The sequence below is a fragment of the Nematostella vectensis genome, chromosome 13 (assembly GCF_932526225.1).
Source record: "Nematostella vectensis chromosome 13, jaNemVect1.1, whole genome shotgun sequence".
Classification (NCBI taxonomy): Eukaryota; Metazoa; Cnidaria; class Anthozoa; order Actiniaria; family Edwardsiidae; genus Nematostella; species Nematostella vectensis.
In genome coordinates, this window is record NC_064046.1 from 14464289 (window position 1) to 14487612 (window position 23324).

The window sequence follows — 23324 nt, forward strand, 5'->3', positions numbered from 1 at the left end:
ATATGTTACGTTGTGAGAGCTAGAGTATGCAATTGCCATTGAATGGACCGCTTGCAAGGAGAACAGCTGTTGACGACATAAGATGTATTTTCCTGTAACCACAAAATTTTAAAGAAATGCTTTATGTTTTATCAATTCATTAATAACAGTACCAATGAAGAAATATGTAAGTTGCGTTACTCTCGAGATTTCATGATGGCGAAAATAAAACGATAGAAGGTCCTTTTATTTTCGCGGGAGAATCAGTAGTTGCGAAGTGTCAATCAAGGTTTGACGTCATAGGTATGTTTTGAGTCTACCGATCTTCAGAGTGGTCGACTTCGCCTCTACGCCTTGTGTTTATACTTTTCACTTGTTGTCCCTGTTTACCTGAAGACTAAATGTGGTGAAAGCAAAAAGTCTATCGAAGACTTTAAATAATGTTGCCCATTTAGGATCCAATCCACCTACAGTTATGGCCGTTGCGATGGCGGTAGCGACGACTACGACAAATCAATGGCCGCCTAGACCACAGCGTTGCAGCAGTGGCGGTGGACCTAAGTTTAAACTAATCCACGAAGGAGATATTCAAGTTTGTCGACTTAATCACAGCCGAACTCTCATAAGTAAAGTTCTAAGCTCAAAATTTTTACGACGTTGGGAGGCGCATCATGTTTTTTTGGGAGACTTTCAAATGTATTCAGCCACGGTAAGTTGCTTTCTATTTATTATATCTCTTCATATGACTATTCTTTAAGTTTAAGGCTTAGATCGAACCAGCGACTTCATGCCTTTGTTTTTGTTTACCTTTCGAAGCGATTTTGTTTTTGATTGAGCTGATGAAAACATAATGCCCATGATACCACGGTAGATACCTTTTCGCAGATATTTTTCCTTCGATAACGAAATCGAACGCATCGCTTTAATTGTCGAATCGGACCGGTTATTCCGTTCCAGCAGATGTGCTGTTTGTCTGATGCTTGTCCGCTTTGATCTCCTTGGAATATTTTTCCTTGAGAAATTCGCATCACTCCTGCGACAAGCATCTTCAAATAAGAAAAATGCGTCTTCCCCTTCTTAAAATATTTTTATCCTAATTTAATTCAATGTGGATTGTGAAGTTCGTTTTGAGAATTTAGCGGTTTAGTTGTCAATTTTTAGCCTTTGTGCAAACTGCATGTTGTCATCTTTCATCCACCTTAAAATTTCAATTGTTTCCGCTAACAATATTTCAGGTGATTTTTATGCAAGAGTTTTAAGTGATCTTTTCATTTGGGCTTTTCCCTATTAGGCGGGCCTGTGGGTGAGTGTAGGGGGGGGGGGGGGGGAAGGGTTCTGTACAGGACCCGAAATGATCCCAGGATCCGAAACGATCCCAGGACCCAAAATGATCCCCAAAAGTACCCCAACTGATGCTCGGCCCTGAAACAATACCGAGGAGTCCCCGAAATCAACCCCAAGGAATTGCGGTAATGGACAAAGGGAAAGCAGAAGAAATACTTGCAATTCTTGAAGCATAATAAAGGGTTAACAGCGACTCGATTTCTAAACAATGTGACTTAAAAATATTAAATTCCAACACAATACTTCTATTTGTTACATTGCCTGGCGTTAAACCCATAAACAGAGTCCAAAACAAATACTCAACTTTAAATTGCTACTGAAAGGAATACAGCACAGCTTTGCTCAGATCAACGAAATTATATAGTGAAACGACACTATATATCTCATTTCCGGTAAACATCACCCCTAAAAATTAATATTCATCTGACAACCAAACATGTATTTCACCACGAAATCCTTGTTCACACGAGCGAATATTTACCGACACATTTTAGGCAGCCGGTTTGGCCAAGAAGATGGAATGACAAAAGCACACTGAGTAATACACTCGAACAACCCTTTTACTACCGATGCAAAATATTAAGAGGATGTGAAAGCAATATTATGTGAGTTTTGAATTTCCTCATGTAGTCATGCGTATACCCTGGCATGATCTCATGATATGATAGGTCTTTCATTCACAGAAAACAAACATGCCAAAAAATAACTTTAAAACATTTCGCTTCCTATGTAAAGCAGCATGTCCCATCTGTAAAGACTTTCTTTTATGGCTTGTTATGTAAAAATGATTTATCCACGCCGGGCTCCTCAAATTACTATCACAGGAATTGTTTGTTGACCCCAATTTCTGACTCAACCACTGTATTTCCCCCTGCAGTCGTATATAAAAATCTTAATACTATAGTTTTAGTTAATGTAAATTTCCTTTTAATAACACAAAGCTAAATGTTTCATATGTTTTTAAAACTGAAAGCTAATCCTTACACATTCCTTGAGTTGTCCATTACTGTAATTCCTTGGGGTTCATTTCGGGGACTCTTGGGGATTGTTTCGGGTCCCAGGATCAGTTGGGGTACTTTTGGGGATCGTTTCGGGTCCTGGGATCATTTCGGGTCCTGTACAGTACTTTAGCTGTCATATCTAAGATCACTTTTTACCTAAAAATAACAAAGTATTTTTAAGCTTGTTATACATTATTGTTTATTGCAAAATGCAGGTGTTCATTTAGATAGATTTGCCTAAAAGCCACCTTAGCATCCATTTTTATTTGATAATCTCAATTTATCTAATTCATAGTCTATACTCTTATAAACCGATTTGGTAAATACCATTAATGCTATTACTTGAATAAGATGACACTTTGGAATATCTTTGTACAGCTAATGTATATAAACCAAAATTCTAATTTATTGTTTAACTCCTGTTTATTAGGTACAACTCCCTCACTTTATTGGGCTCTTTAAATTAATTATGTCATAGACCTCATTGTCCTGTTGAAAATTATTCTCTTTCCTTTTCTGTATTGCGGTTCCACCCTAGAGTGGTTAAGAACTTAGCAAGCTATGGTGATTAATTAGAACCAGGTGGATAGGACAACTGGCTTTTCACTTAAAAAACTGTAGATTGAAAACAAAAGCCTTGTTCTCATGCTTATTCATCAATTTATCAAACCAATGTCTAGTCATCTAATTGAGAAGATTACTTTAATAAAAATGCACTAGAATATAAGGTAGAATTTTTCCCTGTTGTTACAATTGCTGTAGTAGTTACGAATTTAGAAAGTGAAAAGTTTGATTCTCTTTTTCCCCTCTTGCAATTTGTTTTCAAATATTGTTTATAACTATAATCAAATGATGATGCAAAACCTTGGGAGTTTCTCATTTATTTATTTATTTTTTTATTATTTTTGTTTCATGAGGGTCCCAACTTAATCACTTCCCTGATTTTATTAAGCATCATGTATTTTAAAATAGATGTAGTATAGCATTGAACACTTCCTGTTTTTAAAAAATATGTTTTATTTTAGTATATGGGTTTCATGGATAACCCTGTTTGCTACCAAGAAATCCAGGATGTATACACAGTCAATAGATGGGATACTGGCCAACATTTCTGTATCAGAATCACTATCCCTGATGGTTCTGTCCTGCTAAGGGTAGGTATTAGCATTTCTGTATCAGAATCACTATCCCTGATGGTTCTGTCCTGCTAAGGGTAGGTATTAGCATTTCTGTATCAGAATCACTATCCCTGATGGTTCTGTCCTGCTAAGGGTAGGCATTAGCATTTCTGTATCAGAATCACTATCCCTGATGGTTCTGTCCTGCTAAGGGTAGGTATTAGCATTTCTGTATCAGAATCACTATCCCTGATGGTTCTGTCCTGCTAAGGGTAGGTATTAGCATTTCTGTATCAGAATCACTATCCCTGATGGTTCTGTCCTGCTAAGGGTAGGCATTAGCATTTCTGTATCAGAATCACTATCCCTGATGGTTCTGTCCTGCTAAGGGTAGGCATTAGCATTTCTGTATCAGAATCACTATCCCTGATGGTTCTGTCCTGCTAAGGGTAGGCATTAGCATTTCTGTATCAGAATCACTATCCCTGATGGTTCTGTCCTGCTAAGGGTAGGCATTAGCATTTCTGTATCAGAATCACTATCCCTGATGGTTCTGTCCTGCTAAGGGTAGGCATTAGCATTTCTGTATCAGAATCACTATCCCTGATGGTTCTGTCCTGCTAAGGGTAGGTATTACTGTACATTTGGCAACCATCCACTAAGGCAACCAGAAAAACGGAGATGAGAGTTGATAAGAGTTTATTCCAATCTTTCCTCATTAACTGATGTAGGTTTTTGATCAAACAGTCCTCGATAAGTGATAAGATTGGTCACATTTTTTTTAAAGAATGAGACCACTCTTGACTGAAAAAAACATAGTCAGAGGTGATAAATGATGACCTGAAAGTATCTGGTCTGTAGCCTGGCCATAGTCTGGTCTGTAGCCTGGGCATGGACCAATGTGCTTGGAAGTGAGTGCCTGTAGCATATAGTGTGAAACCCACCCATCATCGGATAATCAATTGGTATTAAGTGGCTGAGTATTTGACCAAAGGATTGACCACCCAAAAAGAAATGAAGGTTCATTCCCAGGATTGTCCAAGGGGGGTGTGCAATCATAGGTATCATTTAGAAAAGGCATATTATTTGAAGATTCCTTAATAAGAAATGACCCACTTTCTGCCGCCAAGGGCGCGTCCTGTGCACCCCCCTGTGTACATGCCTGGAATTACATGTTAAATTTCCTGAATAAGAGTTTTTGAGAGTGCACAGTTGAATGGTTGCATTGGACACATTTAGATTGTGACTTAAATATTTTGACAGCTAGTTTCCTATATTTTTTTAAAATCTAGTGGCAACACGTCCAAGTTTAGATTAATTTTGCAACAGAGATAATTTTTTGGTAATTTTATTTTACCAATCTAAGATGACTCTGTTCAAAAAAACAAAAAAACAATATCATGATACATGTTTTTTTCTCACTTAATTGAACTTTTGAAAAAATATTCTACATAAATTTTTCTTGTGATAAAAGTCATAAGATCACTTTGCAATGTTGTTAAGCTGTTAAGGGAATACTTGGAAATTTCATTTTAGCTTTTTTCCACCAAACCATGACATGAAAACACCAAGTTTAAATGTCTGTTGTGGAAGGGACATTTGCACTGCAAACACAACCATTTTTGTTTGCTAAACTAAAAATAAAGGCTCTAGTCTCTAATTGTTTTTTTTTTTGGAAGCATAAAGTCTAGTTATCTTTACAGAAACTAGTTTAGAAAAGTTAGTTGTGGATGTTTTCCTAGTATCTTGGTTGCATAGCAAATTGATTGCCTGGTGAAGTCTAAGAGAAAAACATTTATTGAAATTCTTCAACAGACATTAAGGCAAATTTAAGCCCCAAAACACCAAAATATTTCAGAAAATGTAGATAGGATTTATGTTATTTTGCTATATGTTATAATAAAGATGAAATCTGTTACAGTCAATCCTAATTTGCTGTAAATATTTATTGATTTCATGACCATTTTTTAGCCATATGTTGTAGATGCTTGTTAGTTAAGATCAAGTAATCTTTTTTGCAGGCCTCTAATGCATATCTACGGGATCAGTGGTTACATTCCTTAAAATGGAAGGTAGTGTATTGTTTGTGTTCGTTTTGCTTTCCTTGACTTATAATTATAGTAACATTTAATTTTTGCCCTTATTCTTCTGCTCGAACTTAAAAAAAAGTTTTATGGGAATGACAGGTGAATCTACAAAGATATAAAAGACTGCTATCGAAGACAAATGACCCAGATGCCCTAATGAGGGAGTTGAAGGTATGTATAATAGGTCACAGTGCTAGTTGCCAGGGAGGGACTCTCCATAAAAGTAGACGGGTTGGTCATCCTATCTCAGCCAACTGCTATCCCTTGGAGGCTGTTGAAGGATTTTTCGATCCTGTTATCTCTTATGGTAAAAAATTCGACCAACTGCTATTTCTTAGCAGGTGTTTTTTAGAAAAATTAAAATGTTTTTTTCCAATTCTGCTATTGCTTAGCGTTAAAAATTCCTTCTACCAAACCCAATTTGCTATCTCTTAGGGGTTAGAATTTCTGTTGACCACACCCAAAGTGCTATCCCTTTGGATTAAAATTAATTTAGCCAATGACCACCCCCGCCTGTTTTTATTGAAATCCTCCTCCCCCAGGGCTAGTTGACTATTAAAATCGCTTAAACTCTCGAAAGCAATATACTGTATTTAGATATGATGCATACACATAGAATTAAGGCTAGGATTTGGCATGCTTTTGAATGGTTGATGGTTTCCTGTTTTAAATAAGGCTCATGGATAATACAATGTTTGAACTTAGCCTTAGTTGTAAAATTGGTACAATTGAATTAACAGTCATGTGAAAATTTTTTTTTTTTAAACTGCTGTCTTTTACTACTTCTTTGTTAGAAAATAATGCCAGCCCAAACAAGTCTTAGCTTTGTTTCCATAATATGCTCTGTCAAATGCATGCATAGCTTTTAATGTATTGAAAACAAAGTGCAAATAATTTATGTTTTATTTATTTTTGTTGATGAGATGGACAGACTGTAATTGCTAATAGATAAGACTCTGCCACAAAACAGTTTGCTGGTGGAACCAGCGAATAATCATTCTAATAGGTATTTGACTGATGTGTACAAGGTAGACATTTCACACATGAGTTCGTACTCCTATTATAGTAATAATTAGTTGTGTTCGTGTTTTGTGAATATGTATTCTTTTTTTAGGAATTAGTGATGTTTTCACTCACAACCCCGCTTCAAGATGATGTCATCTTCACCGTCCCATTGAAAATTGTTTCTGAAATTTTAGGAAATGTAAGTTTTACTTTATACAGTGTGTCCCTTCATTTCGTTGCTTTATTTACTTTTTCGTAATGTACTGTAATAAAACCATTGTTCACATCACTCTTGTATATGAAATACTAACTACCTTAATCAAAGCTTGACTGCTTTCTGCATCAACAATTTTCCACCTTTTTTATAGAATCCTCAGCTTCTGTTTTTCGCAAGTATTTTGGTTTAGTGTTGTCAAGTTTTAATTGCTTTTTATTGAACTTATAAAAAGTACTACATGTACTGTATTATACTAATTACAGTATAATTTTTCCCATTTTTCCATGGGGCCAGGTTGACAGGTATAATTTACAGAGCATTTTCAATAAGCTTATATTTTACTGACTTTTTTATCCCTGTACTTATAGCATTGTGAGATATTTGCTGATAATGTACAAGAACGTTTGATTGTGGTATGTATGTTGTTATTTTTAAGTAAAAGGTATATAGTCCAGGTATATAGGGTACATCTTTTGATATTGATGAGGGGCAGATGAATATGGGAGACAATGCAGCTGCCCCCATTTTTAATAATCCAATTACTTAGCATTATTAAAGGAAATTTCCATATGTCTTTAATTTCAAGCCTAAGTCATTCCTTGCATGTGATGGAGGAGGCATCCACAATGTCCTTTGTAAAATTCCCACTCTACTGAACAGGTTGCTACCCCCCTTGCTCTGTGCTAGGCCTTGATGGGGGAGTTTGGGGGGTTGGGCAAGTGACTTCCAAACAATATTTTTTTTATTTTGTATGCAGCCAAGACATACTGAACCTTCTTTCTGCATTTGTGAGCTTGTTTAATAGTTGTGTTTTCTGTTGAAGGCTCTGGCTCCCATCTTAGAGTATGTTCAACCTTCCCCAGAAGTCTGCACTTTCTTCAGCAAGGTGTACATTTCCCTCTATGCATTGTTATTCATAATCTTTTTTTTTTTTTCACAAAGCTGTTTTAAAGAATTAGAGTTATTCAAATTTAGCTTTGTCTTCAGTTGATTTTTTTAAAACCACACCTTGTTCTTATACAGCGGCTTAGCCAGGATTTGTAACAGGAAGGGGCCCAAAAGGCTCTTTCAAGGCATTTTCTCCTGTATTTTAGATAATGTCTAATACATTTACTGAATTTATTGGCTACTAGAAGGGTGGGGCCTACAAAACAAAGACCTAATACCTAAAACCTGTGTTCCCTAAAGCTATGACCCCCAAAATATTGCAGTTATTATTAAGTCTACCTTGTTTGCCAAATGGCTACACAGCTCAAAAGTTTCATATGGAATCAGTGATCCTAATGAGGTAATTCAGCGAATTTTGTTGTGTTTTTTATGAAATAAATATTCTCATTTGCGCGCGCCAATGTACAAACCATTTTCAATCGTCGCTATTATATAAGTTATTTGTCCCATTGAAAATTGTTGTTGCACTCATTTTTCAGACACTCTCCTTTGACAGAAATGTATCCCGAAAACTCTCTCGGTAACCTAACAGACCCAGTAATTACCGGTAATTTAGAGAAATGCCTTCAAAAAAGTTTTCGAACTCCCTGAAGAGGAAGAGCGTTTATCAAACTAAAGCAAAATCTCGCTTCTGTTTTTGTCCTTCGCTTTAATTTTCAAACCAAAGCTATAGCGTAGCGTGCCGATACAGGTTCCCCACAAGCAAATTATAATTTCCAAAGTTTATGAATAGATTGGCTAAATAGTTATAGAAATCCTAGTTTTGTTGACAACTGTCACCCCAAACATTGCTGTGGCATTTGCATTTTTCAAAAGAAAGACAAAGAACAAGTAAATAAAGTCTCATTTTGTAGCAAAACTGTGACAGCTAAATGTCAAATCATTTGACAGAGATGAAACCTGATTGGTTGGAGGGAAATCTGATAGAATGATGTAAGCCTTGATTGGCCCACTTTTTACCGGGCAGTGGAATGGTTTTCTCTGTGAAGAAAACTTACTACAACTCGACACAACTAGAACATGAAGCGATTTCCCGTAAGTTAGCAGGCAATTAAGATTTTTTGGGCCCGAAGATAGCGGGGGAGTTTGAAGAAGCACCTGATGTTTACCGGGTGACTTTCCAGGTTTCTGAGTTTATCGGCGTTTTGAGAAACGATAATCTGGAAACACAAGAAGTGCTTTTCCCTATTTCCCAATTAAAAAAAAACAAAATGAACTAGCTAATTTATCTCATAAGGATCACCTGATTCCACATGAAACTGTCAATGAACCACGCTCCATGTAGCCATTTGGGAAACAAGGTAGGCTAAATAATAACAGCAATATTTGGGTGGTCGTTGCTTTTGGGGTCACAGGTTTCGGGTTTGTAGACACCCTGCTAGAAGGGGGGCCAGGGCCCCCTGTGCCACCCCCTGGCTACGCCGTTGCTTTTATATTATTTATAGTTTTAGACATTTTTTTCACTTCACATATTAATTATATATATAAGCATATTACAATATAATAGAATAGAATCAAAAAGCCCAAACTGTCGCGATCTTATACCAGAACAATGAATACAATACACCAAAAACTGGAAATTGACTCTGCCAAATTTTCGTCTTTAATAAGACTTCTTCAGGGCAGACTGAAGAAGGTGATTCGTAACAAGCTTATTTACAGTATAATAGAAGTACACAGAACCTCTAAATCTATCAGAGCATTACCTTACCTTAAAGTTTGGGTTTATATATAGACTACTGCCAATTGTGGACCTGGCAGGATGGATTGCAGGGGTAGATAAGACAAATGTTAGGGATTGAGGATGTAGCATAAAGTCAGGGGATGCAACAAAAAAAAACCAAGAAGGGAACTTAGATCTGCAACAGCACTAGATGGTTATCCATTTCCTTATTTTAATGAATTTCCCATTCATGTCCATGTTTTTTTTTCATATTTGCCCACCCTTTTTAGGGCCTGGATCTGTAAGTGATTACCAATAGGGATGGAAAAGGCTTAAAAACATGCAAAGAGTTTTCCACTATTGACTGCATTTTAGAAAACAGTATAGCATTGAGCATTGATTGAAGTAATCAGGAAATTCCACTCCATTCCAATTAGTTTAAAGTAATTCGCTTTATACCATTTGTATGTATAACTACCCATAACTGTCTTTTTTCTTTTTCTCCATCCAAGCACTGTAAAGGGCAATCTCAGTTTAGAGATGTCAATCACATGTTTGAACCCGCAATACACAGAATACTCAAACATAACATGGTAGGGTATATGTTACAGTATGTGTCTGTGTGTCTGTCAATCCACTTGCTTGTCTATTCATTTGTGTGTCCATTCTTTCATCCCACTGTCGGTATGACTGTCTCTTTGTCTCTCTGTATATCCATTTATCTTTTTTTGATGTATATATATATATATATATACAATATGTCTGTTTGTACTCTTTCTATAGGTTGACCTATTTATTTTCTTTTGTCATGCCACAGGACTTTGGTAAATTTCCACACTTAAGGATGTTCGTCACAGATTACATATTTACTTTATATTGTAAAAATGAACATGCTAAAGATGTCAGAGATTTTGTTAAAAGGTAAGTATAACTCAGATAAAAAATTTTTTTATAGAAACCTATTGGTTGAAAAAGGGCAAATACAATTATTTTTTTCTAAGGAAAAAAAGACAAGCTTACTACAATTACTCCGAGTGCGGAGAACTGCCCAAAGCCACAGGCCAAGGGCCAAACAGCCTTATTCCTTAGATTCCCATGTTTCATCTTTCCAGAAGCATGTTCAATCCTGAGTAAATGATAATACACTTGTCCATTTGTGATTCCCATGTTTCACCTTTCCCATAGCTTGTACAGCCCTGAGTCACAGCCGTAACTGGTGGGAAAACTTTGGGGGGCACAGCAACGCCTCTACTGGTCATTTTCTTCTATATTTTTTTTAAATACTGGGGGGCACGGGCCTTTGAGTCAATAATAACACACTGGGCGATTTGTGATTTCAATGTTTCACCTTTCCGTAGCATGCACAGTCCCGGTGCGGCTTGCCCTCATCCCAGAGTATTGCCCAATCTTGTTGCGGTAGTGCTGGCAGCTGTCTACTCGACCTTTGACCAGCCAAATGTCCTGTGAGTCTATTTTATCTCTGAGGCTAAGTTCAAACGTCTTATTACCCATGAGCCGTATTCAATGCAAATGTGTGCAAATGAAGATGAAACAATCAACTTGATTTATTTGCATACATTTGCATTGAATACTGCTCATGGATAATGCGACGTTTGAACTTAGCCTGAGGATTGTAGTTTACAGCACAACCTGGAAAATAAAAACATATATTGAACATTTATTGTGCAGGAACTGAGACTTTTGAGTATGTTTGAGTATCTCATACTGTATGTTGGTTGGAACAAATATTCGGTTTTATGCATATTTCAACTGTTCTTGTTTTATTGGTTGCATTGTAACACCGAAATAGAGATGGAAAATATGCCAATGTCTTGGGATTATAATTCAATCCTGTAGAAAGGTGACACTGTTTTGATTTCAAACGTATATCTCAATATACACAAAATCCCCCCCACCCACCCCCTCCCCCTACAAACGGAAAACTCCCTTAGTGGAAATTAGTGGAAACTAGATAAGACAACCTACAATCTGTTACAAAACTAATGGGACACTTTCCCTCCCCCTTCCTCAATGTTGGAGGGCAAATGATCACCTTGCTACTGCTTGTGTTTTGAGCTGAAAAATCGCCTCTAACCAATATTAATCGGGGGGAGAGTGTTTGCGGTTGTTCGTATGGGAAGTGTCCCACTTACTTTTGTTGAAGATTGTCTGAGCAAGTGATTGACAGGTCCTGGAACAGGAAAAACCATTGTTGATAACGCAATGACGATACAATTATGCGAACGTCAAAATCAAACACATACAATCACCGTGCCAGGATCGCGCGTAAAAATGGACAGAAGCTTCAGGAACGACTATTTTTCATTGTAAACAATCTCATCTTTTTCTTCATATAAGAAATACCGCCAATGAAGAATTTATTACTTGAGAGATTTTCACTACAAATTTAGTCACGCAAGCTTGTCTCAGGGAGAAGGTCAATTCCATAAATTCATCTATTTTACAATAGTTTTGCTAAATATCTGACACTTTAACACACAGTTATGCTTGAAGAGTTCAAGCAAAGTTTATGCAATGCTTTTTTTGTGGAGCATTCGCTAAAATCGACGGCTACAGACTACGTCTTCTGTTCTTGCTTACGTGGCTCAACGATTAACACCAACGGTTAACCATTTTAAAATTGTTTAAGAAATGCCTCACGAAAGAAATTCGAACTCTAAAGTAATACAGTAAAAACTTGAGATTCAAGCTCATAAATTGACACTAGTTTTGTTTGAATGAGGGTTTGCATTTTGGAGAGAGAGCTCATGGTAGATGGTTGACCGTCGTTTTACTAAGATAAAAAGAAGTTCATTTTTATATAAACGGTCTACCACGGTTGACCGTTCAAAAAAGCCCTATTATATATTTCAAATCATTTGTAAGCTTCATATACCTAAATAGCTATGTGATGGTAATAGAATAGACGGATGATTGAAGAAATCCGTCTACCATGAGTGGGGATAATATTTTTCTAAAAATGGTAGACCGTACACGGTCCACACCCGCATTTTTGCACCGCCATGCTTAATGTATAAACACTTGTTGTGATGTACAAAAAAATAAATTGGCCATAAAAGCTGTGTTTTTCGGCTAAATACTCCGAGGGATGGCTGCTTTTGCAAATGGAGACAATCGGCACGATATATAGACAGTCTCTTTGGCAACATCAAATAAATTTTATATTTTACAAAATTATAGTCTGCAAATATCCTAGTGTACCTAGGCGAATAAAAAGAATACATTTTAAGAAATCAATGATAAGCGTGAAAAATTCCAATCATTCCACTTCTGAGACAATCTGTAACAAAACTAATGGGACACTTTCCCTCCCCCTTCCTCAATGTTGGAGATCAAATGATCACCTTGCTACTGCTTGTGTTTTGAGCTGAAAAATCGCCTCTAGCCAATATTAATCGGGGGGAGAGGGTTGGCGGTTGTTCATATGGGAAGTGTCCCACTTACTTTTGTTGAAGATTGTAGTAGTTGCAATGCCATCTATAGAAGAAGTACATAGGTTTTTTTCCCCTGGAATAGCACACTTAGGAATGAAAAAATGTCCCCTGATTTGGGTTAATTTTATTTGGATTGATTTCTACTTTTTCTCTTCAGTGTTCAAGTAGATGAAGTCAATGTCAAATTTCTACTCTGTTTTATGACTGTTCTTGATACATGGTAAGTTTCAATATCCCACCTTGTCATTGTCATCTTCATACTTTTGGTAAATCAAAAGGGCAACTTTAGTACATCTAAGGACATCCCTAACAACAGTCCCAAGTGGCTTCTTTTATTATTAAATTAATAATTATTGGTCATACTGGCCACACCTAGCACCCCCCACCCCGCCCTGCCCCAATATGCATGCGCCATGATTTGACCCCAAGAACATCTGTACCAATTTTGATGCTAAGCCACCCTACTATGTATGTTCTATAATCCTATATATGTTATGTAAGCTTGCGTTAAAGTTAAAGTTGAACTTTTCTTATTCAGCGCACAGTATGAGGACTGGCGTCCAAGCCTCGCTACTCTTCTTCAACCTATTCCATTCCCAAAACAGTAGGTTTTTCTTTGCATGCATTTTTGTTTTTATTTTTTTATATATTGAGCAATTCCCTAATGTGATCCAAAAGTCTTCTACTAAACGTGCCAGTTACAAAACTGTTAGGAAAACAATGTGTAAAAGCATGTGAAATTTGTACACCATTTGAAAAAGTAGATAATGTGAAATTCATGTGAAATATTTCAGGCAAAAATCTTCCCTGGGTACCAGAGTCTTCGTTTGTTTACTTTTCTGACTAAGTAGTCAGTAAAGGGCGCATAGTAAATTAATGAAGCTCGAGACTCTGGTACCCAGGGCAGCAAAAGTGATTTTTTATGATGAAATGAAATTAATGTGAATTTTTTTTTCTTATAATCATGTGTGGCGTTTCCAAATTTCTTTACTTGGAGCTGTTAATAAATGTACTATTTTTTTGATAACTATTTTTTTATATCTACCTCAACTCTATATTGGTAGTATATATACTCTATATAGGTATTCTCGTTTAAAAAATTGATAAATGTTTATCACGGTGCAAATGTGTATTTTTAGTTTTGATATATCAGGCCTGTAGGCAGGATTTTGAGCTGGGGGGGGGGGGGTTCTTTTACCATGTAGCGGACCATTTGCCGTTTTTTGAAGTTCTACTGATTTCTCTTTTAACTATTTGCTTTTTAATCAACAGAGCACTTCGGAATGAAACATTTACCTTGTAAGTACATTTGCGACATATGTATCACACCATAGTATGGAACATCTTGTACTCCAGTGTAAGAACCTGTGTGTTGTGTACAAGTTGGTAGAACGAATCATATGATAAAAAAAGAAACGCTGAGTAAAAAGATGTCCTCTGGGAATGGTTCTTACAAACGAGTACACCCATGGAACAATACCTTATGCAATTTTCTCTAAGGCTATACATTACTCTAGTTTTTTTTTCAAGTTGATCATTCTAAAAAATAAAAGGTTTCGCATTTACAAAACTTACAGATTTTGAGCAAGATGCTTTTTGATGAGCTTTAGTCTTTTTAAAATCTTGAAAGTCTTTATTCGTACAACAGAACTGCAACACTGCACCAACTATTTGCACCAAGGGCAGTTATGTTTTGTCAAAGAAAAAAAAAATACAATGCATGGCACGCTAGCGTGTTCCACCTTGACAGATGGGAGATATGTTTATTTGATTGACATGAGATTTGCTAACCAAATGCTTGAGTGCACATCATAGCACGACAGAAATCTCCTGTTGTCTAACTCTGTTTTGCTAGCCAACATGTCACACTATAAGATATGCTTCCAAGGAAGTCTTGGTAGCTTCTAATGCCCCCTGATGTGTTTACCTTGTACATATGTATATTTAAAAAATCATTTATAAGGTTGCTGATACCCCTTGATGTGTTACCCTTGTACAGATATCTTAAGGAGATATTTATAAGGTTGCTGGTACTCCCTGATGCGTTCCTTGTACAGATATCTGAGTGGTGTCATCAAGCTGTTTGCTGAGGACTCGCGATGTGAGGTCCATCAGTCCATTCTTCCTGTTCGAAAAGGCAAAGATGGGTGGATCGACATCTTCTGCCCTGGGGGTGTCTCATGTTTTGATGAAGGACACTTTTTCTCTCTTATTGTAAGTATTGCCAACATCGTTGTCATTCATTGTTTAACCAAGACAATTGCCCTTGACAGCCACACCTTTGTTATTGAAGGTACATAATTCATCTCGAAATAACCTTCTAAAAACAAAGTTTTATACTTCATTTACCAAATTCAATCGAAAATATCGCATTGGCTTCCCCATACCAGCCGATGGAAATGGATGCTTTTACACACTTGGTACTTTGCAAGGATGACAAAATGGCGGCTGGCAGAGAGGCTGTAGAGGCTGGCTGCTTTCTGAATATGGTATTTTAGTAAAAAACAATTTGGACTTTGTAAGGTGGCTGCTAAGTCGCTTAATAGATCGTTCATCTACCAAGCTGTATTTTCATTTATAATAATCTATCATCATAATTAGCAAAATCGCCACCAGTAATATATTATGACACCAACATCCTCATCATCAACATTATGATCTGCATCTTCATCGTCAAAAACTCCGCCATAATTAGGCCAACTCAAATATTGCAAGGTGATTAGCTAGTATGTCGTGATTGCATGCCATCATCTAACATCCCAACCACCACCATCATTATACATCTCCATCCTCATCGATATACATGTAAACAACATTGTCATAATAAGTTACAAATCTATTTAGATTCTTGTCTGTGTATTTGGGGATTGCCATCTTAAACATCCCAAGAAAGTTGTTAAACAGTATCCCACGTCTGACCCTTAGATGACAAGATAAGTTACAAATCTATTTAGATTATTGTCTGTGTATTTGGGGATTGCCATCTTAAACATCCCAAGAAAGTTGTTAAACAGTATTCCATGTCTGACCCTTAGATGACAAGATAAGTTACAAATCTATTTAGATTCTTGTCTGTGTATTTGGGGATTGCCATCTTAAACATCCCAAGAAAGTTGTTAAACAGTATCCCATGTCTGACCCTTAGATGACAAGATAAGTTACAAATCTATTTAGATTCTTGTCTGTGTATTTGGGGATTGCCATCTTAAACATCCCAAGAAAGTTGTTAAACAGTATCCCATGTCTGACCCTTAGATGACAAGATAAGTTACAAATCTATTTAGATTCTTGTCTGTGTATTTGGGGATTGCCATCTTAAACATCCCAAGAAAGTTGTTAAACAGTATCCCACGTCTGACCCTTAGATGACAAGATATCTCAACTGCTGTGGGAGGCGCAAGAAGACGCTATTGGAGATCAAAGACACCATGATGGGACCCATAATGCTGCTGGCTCTGAGAGGGGACAGTGCCTTTATCCAGGTACAGTGGTGTAGCGCTATTAAGCGGTCACCCTCCAGACCGAAACAAGTGGTCGCTTTATGGAGGTTGACCGCATGACAGATGGATCTGAATACAGCATTTTAGTGAAAAATAAATATGCTAAACTAAGTCTTAAACAAGATATTACTCTGCAAAATGGACGTTAATTGACCACCTTATACGTGGAAGAAGTAGCACTTTAATACACCAGCCCAAATTGGCTGCTTAATAGATGTACATTATTTCCTTTCTACGATGGTACTTCTGTTATGCGGCCAATGACCGCAAACAAATGGCGATTAATCTGAGGTAAACACTAAAAGTGTCGTCGCAAAATGTTTAGAAGACGCATTCGAATTTATGCTTGTTTTTTTATTAACATTTCTGTAGTTGTTAACAGAAACCTGTTCGCGTTTTATTATTATGGGCACCAAAGTTTTCGTAGATCCGATGATTATATTTTCTGGCCGGGTAATTAGTATTCGTAACGAGGTATCAGTAACGAGTTATTAGTAACGAGGTATTAGTAACGAGGTATCAGTAACGAGGTATCAGTAACGAGGTATCAGTAACGAGGTATCAGTAACGAGGTATCAGTAACGAGGTATTAGTAACGAGGTATTAGTAACGAGGTATTAGTAACGAGGTATCAGTAAAGAGGTATCAGTAACGAGGTATCAGTAACGAGGTATTATTAAAAAGGTATTAGTAACGAGGTATTAGTAACGAGGTATTAGTAACGAGGTATCAGTAACGAGGTATCAGTAACGAGGTATCAGTAACGAGGTATTAGTAACGAGGTATTAGTAACGAGGTATTAGTAACGAGGTATCAGTAACGAGGTATCAGTAACGAGGTATTATTAAAAAGGTATTAGTAACGAGGTATTAGTAACGATGTATAAGTAACGAGGTATCAGTAACGAGGTATCAGTAACGAGGTATTAGTAACGAGGTATCAGTAACGAGGTATCAGTAACGAGGTATTAGTAACGAGGTATTAGTAACGAGGTATCAGTAACGAGGTATTAGTAACGAGGTATTAGTAACGAGGTATCAGTAACGAGGTATTAGTAACGAGGTATTAGTAACGAGGTATTAGTAACGAGGTATCAGTAACGAGGTATTAGTAACGAGGTATTAGTAACGAGGTATCAGTAACGAGGTATCAATAACGAGGTATTGGTAACGAGGTATTAGTAACGAGGTATCAGTAACGAGGTATCAGTAACGAGGTATCAGTAACGAGGTATCAGTAACGAGGTATTAGTAACGAGGTATAAGTAACGAGGTATCAGTAACGAGGTATCAGTAACGAGGTATAAGTAACGAGGTATCAGTAACGAGGTATCAGTAACGAGGTATTAGTAACGAGGTATTAGTAACGAGGTATTAGTAACGAGGTATCAGTAACGGGGTATCAGTAACGAGGTATCAGTAACGAGGTATCAGTAACGAGGTATCAGTAACGAGGTATTAGTAACGAGGTATCAGTAACGAGGTATCAGTAACGAGGTATTAGTAACGAGGTATCAGTAACGAGGTATCAGTAACGAGGTATCAGTAACGAGGTATCAGTAACGAGGTATTAGTAACGAGGTATTAGTTACGGGGCATTAGTAACGAGGTATCTGTAACGAGGTATCAATAACGAGGTATTAGTAACGAGGAATTAATAACATTAAACTTGATGTGTTTCCAGACGCTCGCCTTCATGCTTGACGTCGACCTTCTCGAGGAAGAAGATGAAAAGTTGCAGATTGTTTCAACACTCGAAAGCACCGAAGAAGGACGGGAAATATACGAGAATCTCTGCCAGAAGTAGGTTTTTACCGTCATTATTTGAAATAATTGCCAATTTTCACAATTATTACCCGAATTTGTACAATTTTGCACCATTTTTCTGCACGACTGTGGATATTTGTCTTCGTAAAGAACGGATATCAATACTTGAGGTTCTTCGACTGATGGTGTGGTAAATTGCTAGGAAGTTGCTTAGTATTATCATCTTCAATGGCAGTGATCAATACCGGTGTTTTTTTTTCGAATTAGCCTGTATTTGAGCCGATTAGTGGTTTGTGATTTTATTGACTTTTTCTGATGTACACATTTCTACACACAACAGGACTGACTGTAGTTCGCGTTAGATTCAAGCCTTCAACAGTGTCAATACGCATAGAGCCCTAAGCCGTTAGATTCAAGCCTTCAACAGTGTCAATACGCATAGAGCCCTAAGCCGTTAGATTCAACCCTTCAACAGTGTCAATACACATAGAGCCCTAAGCCGTTAGATTCAAGCCTTCAACAGTGTCAATACACATAGAACCCTAAGCCGTTAGATTCAAGCCTTCAACAGTGTCAATACGCATAGAGCACTAAGCCCCTTCTTTCTCTCGGCATCGACATTGATTGCTAAAAGCATGGAACAGTACCGTCCAAGAGTCCGATTTACTTTTATTTACTAACGCTCTCATTCCTTTTTTTTTTTCAGGAGGGATAAGTTTAGAGAAATGGTAAGAATCAAATGCTACTGTTCCAAACAGCCATACAGACAGCGCCTGTATTGCCTATGTAACTTGGCCTGCATAGCAAGCCTTCCGGTATGTCTTGAGTGTAAAGAACGCCAGAGGAATAGAGAAAACCGACGAGAAGTTCGATGAGCGAGATTTTGCCGCGCGAAAAAAAAAATGGGGCGAGCGCAAAGTCTCACTCATTTAACTTCTCGTCGGTTTCCACCATTCCTCTAGGTTTCTTTAGACACACGGGAACGCTTGCTACGCAGGCTATTCCCAGCATTGCTAGCTCTCTTCGTACAACATGCTGGCTGGAAGTTGCTGGAAGTTGCTGGAAGGATGTCCCCTAACATTCCCGTTGTGTCTCGTGATCAGCCGAGCGAGACGGTGCCTGCAATCCCATTTGATATTGACGCTGTTAATAAGAGGCTTTATTTATTCAATTGTCTTTATTAAATTATTATTAAATTATTGTCTTTCCAGATTGAAAAAGGGGGACCAGCAGTGCTCACGTTACCAACGAAGTCAACAGTGAGTTTTTCCCGCCGAAAAAAATATTGAATAAACTGTAGAATCTGTACAGGAGAGAAGATTAGGGCAGCTTATTTACCCGTATAACATTTGTTTGCACCCATTTAAGAGGGATCACGCCAGTGTTGATTGGTTTCGATTGATCTGGAATTTGCTTTGGCTAAATTTCGCCACCGGTTTACGATCGGGTTTTGTCGGTAAAAGAGAGAGTTGGTTAGAAGAAGCCCAAGCGAGTTTCTCTTGTGTTGCAGGATGATGACCTGGCGCGTTTATTGACATCCGGGTCATTTGGCAATGTGCGCAGCCTCAACCTCGCTTTCACGCATGTAACCAGCGCATGCGCAGAATATCTTGTCCAACTTCCAGCTCTGTTGCATTTGAACCTTTGGTCGACACAGGTATGTAGAGGTCACATGTCAGTTGGGTTCATTTATCAGTCACTGTTTATTCATCCACAGGCGGCCAAAGGTGTTGGTTTGCTTTATCATTTGTTCAGTAACGAAATATAAAATAAATAATAATGCTAGGACCTTTAGAGTTTGTATATTTGGGAATTACGGCTATTCACATTCTACAAACTTGTCTGAAGCATTTCTGTGGAGCTCCTTGCCACAGACAGAGCAACCAAGTTGCGTGTCTCTTTCTCGAAACAGGTTGCGAAAGCTTGTAGACTGTAAATAGCCATGATTCCTAAATACACAAAATCTAAAGGTCCAATAATTTTTTTATTACCCGTAACAGAACTAGATCTTGACTCGACTGACGAAGCACAGACTAAAAATAATCGAAAACCTCTACCCTCGGAGCAAGGTCTGGATTTGCGGTCAACTGTTGATTGGTGTTGATTTGTTTTCCTGACTCCTGCTTAATTTGACTACAAAATCATTTTTTGTTCCTCTATTATCAAATCTGCAGTTTTTTACTGCTCAATCTCATGGTGAAGTCTGATTTAACTTTTGGTTTAACATTGTTGCGTTTGCCTCAGTTCGGCGATGTCGGTCTGCAGCGAGTGGCGGAGCATCTACATAGCCTAGAGTCACTAAATCTATGTGAGACGCCTGTCACAGATGAAGGGCTCGCCTCGTTGATCGTCATGACCAGCCTGAAAAACCTGAATCTCAACAGCACCAAGCTCTCGCCCGCCATGTTTGAACGGCTCAAGGTAACAGGGGAGGGGTGGATAGGGATAGTATTACAGGACTCAACCTCGACAAGCTCTCATCCGCCATGTTTGAACTGCTGCAAGGTAACGGGGGAGGGGTGGATAGGGATATTACAGTACTCAACCTCGACAAGCTCTCACCCGCCATGTTTGATCAACTCAAGGTAACGAGGGAGGGGTGGATAGGGCGATAGTATAAAAGTACTCAACCTCGACAAGCTCTCACCCGCCATGTTTGAACGGCTCAAGGTAGCAGGGCAAGGGTTGATAGCGATAGTATAACAGTAAAAACCCGCGTATAAGAACACCTATTTTGGCGGTTCAGGCTGGTTTGGTTCTTATATAAAGTGGAATATTTTGCAAAATCAGCCTGTAAGTGGTCTTAAGTGTTAAAAAAAAAGTTTCTAAAATAAGGAACATACGAGGCTACAAATAGATGAAATATATATGCAAACAATTTAATTAATTTATGCAATGATGTAACTATTTTAATTTAAAAAAAAATGGATAAATCAAGGCAATACTGTATTCGTGCAACTGTATATTGTGGAGTACAGTCTGCAAAGCAGAACAGACTAAGACCCAAACAAAACCATACCAATAAATGCAACTTTTGGCTGGTCCCCTATCCTCAGAAAACTAAGAGAGCAAAATGTCAGCAGCAAACTTCCTTGTTTTATATGCTAATTAACTGATCCATTCAAATGTGACGATCTTCCAAGCCCTGGGGTGAGATCTTGACATCATCAGAGTCATCTGCTGTTTTTAGGCAGCCAGTTCTCTCAAATAATCGCTTGAAAAATGTCTGATCACTACACAAATCAGACCATGATTCACCAGTCAATTGGGTCATCAAGATTTGATTAAAAACAGTATTTTTGTTCAATATTTTTTGTATAATTGGGTGGAACTATCATGTGTGCAATGAATAGTAGTGTTGATCTTTGATATTTTCTCATATAAGAACAACTTTTATTTTTCAGGCTGAATGTGTTCTTATATAAATGGTACTTTATTTCCTAAAATCAGGCCTGGGTGTTCTTAATCCACTTGTTCTTATACGCGGGTTTTAACTCTACAGTACTCAACCTCGACGAGCCCTCACCCACCATGTGTTTATTTTGACTCGATCCTAACTGGTTGTATTACTTCTTCAGAAACTTCCAAAGCTCGAGGACATCGACGTCCGTTACACTGACGTATGAGGTGATTGCGTTACTCATGGGATCTTACAAATTGACATCATCCGGGAAATGCAATGTCACGCAAGAATGCAATCTTTGCGTTTTGAAGAATTCATCCAGAAAATGACAGTCTTATAGGATTACAATCTGTAGATGACAAGAAGATTACGATATCGCTGTGGTGCTTAGTCAATCGTATTTATATGTTGCGGTTGTTTGATTTGAGCAATCAAATGATTAAACACCGAAGGAGTTGAGTAACAGTCCAATCTTAAAATTTATCCAGCGTTCGCTCAACTCGAATTTTAATTACTGCTAAAAACTAAAAGGAAGTAAAACGTTTAAACATGTGACAGCTGGCGAACAACTCGTAAGTACTCAACGTGATATTTTGGCGGGAACAGTATTGGCAGGAAGTACGTTTATGCCATATTTGGAGTACGTTATGCCATATTTGGAGTACGTTTATGCCATATTTGGAGTACGTTATGCCATATTTGGAGTACGTTTATGCCATATTTGGAGTACGTTTATGCCATATTTGGAGTACGTTATGCCATATTTGGAGTACGTTATGCCATATTTGGAGTACGTTTATGCCATATTTGGAGTACGTTATGCCATATTTGGAGTACGTTTATGCCATATTTGGAGTACGTTTTTGCCATATTTGGTTGTGGTACACGCTGGTGACTATCCGGAAATTAAGTTGTGCGGCGATTAAGAACGGGAAATCTATTTACAAATGAAGCAGCATAATGTTTTTCCTACTGTGGTACTTGGGAGTTGCTTGCATGTCACATCAAATTAATCTGTTCTTTTTACACGTTCAAAGTTCCTTATATGTTTTCTCCAACGTTTGAACTAATATTCATAGAAAATAGTAGAATTTTAAAGAAGAGAATATATATATACATATTATTCAGTTAAATGTAGATGTTTTGAGCATTTGTTAGTAAATTACAAAAGGAGCCTATGATAGTTGCTTTCAGGCGTGATATTTTTAGTGTGCCCAAAAATGTATCGAAAAAAAACTTACGACAAGTTAAAAAAAAAAAAGGATTGATCTTGTCAGACCCCTTTCACCTCCAGCTATACAATATCCTAAAGCTGGTAGTAAAAACGGGAACATTCGATCTCCTGTCTAAGGTCAAATATAGATGATACAATTGGCACTTAATTTGATTTCTAAAACATTTGCGCGCTGTGAAACAATCAACACTATAGTATCATACGTAGTATAGTCGTGTCTCATAAAGTGTGTGCTATGAAATATAATTTTTCCTGCTAATTAAAATTATTGTTGGTTCGCAAAATACTGTTAGTTGTATACTTTTTTCAATAAGTGACAAACACGAATACCAAACCAAACTATTCGTGATTTTATTTAGTTTTGTGAATCACCCATAACAAGTAAATTGTAGAAAGTTTATGTACATAAGATTAAGTTATTACAAATAGTAATGTATTAGTGTGTTTGCATTAGAAATTGAGAAAATAAAGTTGAATGTCATCGGAAGGTTGCACTAGCTAACTGACGACACGCGAGACAAGATATACAAGGGACGACACGCGAGGCAAAATATGCAAGGGACGACACGCGAGACAAGATATACAAGGGGCGAAACGTGAGACA

At 37.5% G+C, this 23324-nt stretch overlaps 1 protein-coding gene across 1 annotated transcript; it reads left to right on the forward strand.

The window, feature by feature from the left end:
* The first annotated feature begins 275 nt into the window (after positions 1-275).
* On the forward strand, positions 276-23207 carry LOC116611862 (C-Maf-inducing protein-like). Its single transcript, XM_048720443.1, has 21 exons — positions 276-688; positions 3350-3478; positions 5464-5514; positions 5629-5700; positions 6644-6733; positions 7120-7164; positions 7575-7637; positions 9875-9955; positions 10180-10283; positions 10721-10825; positions 12975-13037; positions 13356-13421; positions 14090-14116; positions 14875-15031; positions 16183-16299; positions 18001-18119; positions 18790-18811; positions 19295-19342; positions 19594-19740; positions 20328-20504; positions 21662-23207. Exons 1-21 carry the CDS (start codon positions 455-457, stop codon positions 21707-21709), a joined length of 1965 nt encoding a protein of 654 aa, XP_048576400.1. The 5' UTR covers positions 276-454; the 3' UTR covers positions 21710-23207.
* Positions 23208-23324: the final 117 nt, after the last annotated feature.

Excerpts from the sequence above, each read along its gene's own strand:
- LOC116611862 (XM_048720443.1), top strand. The coding sequence starts at position 455 with ATGGCCGTTGCGATGGCGGTAGCGACGACTACGACAAATCAATGGCCG. Across the intron at positions 3,479-5,463 it reads ATGGTTCTGTCCTGCTAAGG|GCCTCTAATGCATATCTACG; the intron begins GTAGGTATTAGC and ends TCTTTTTTGCAG. Across the intron at positions 20,505-21,661 it reads CCATGTTTGAACGGCTCAAG|AAACTTCCAAAGCTCGAGGA; the intron begins GTAACAGGGGAG and ends TTACTTCTTCAG.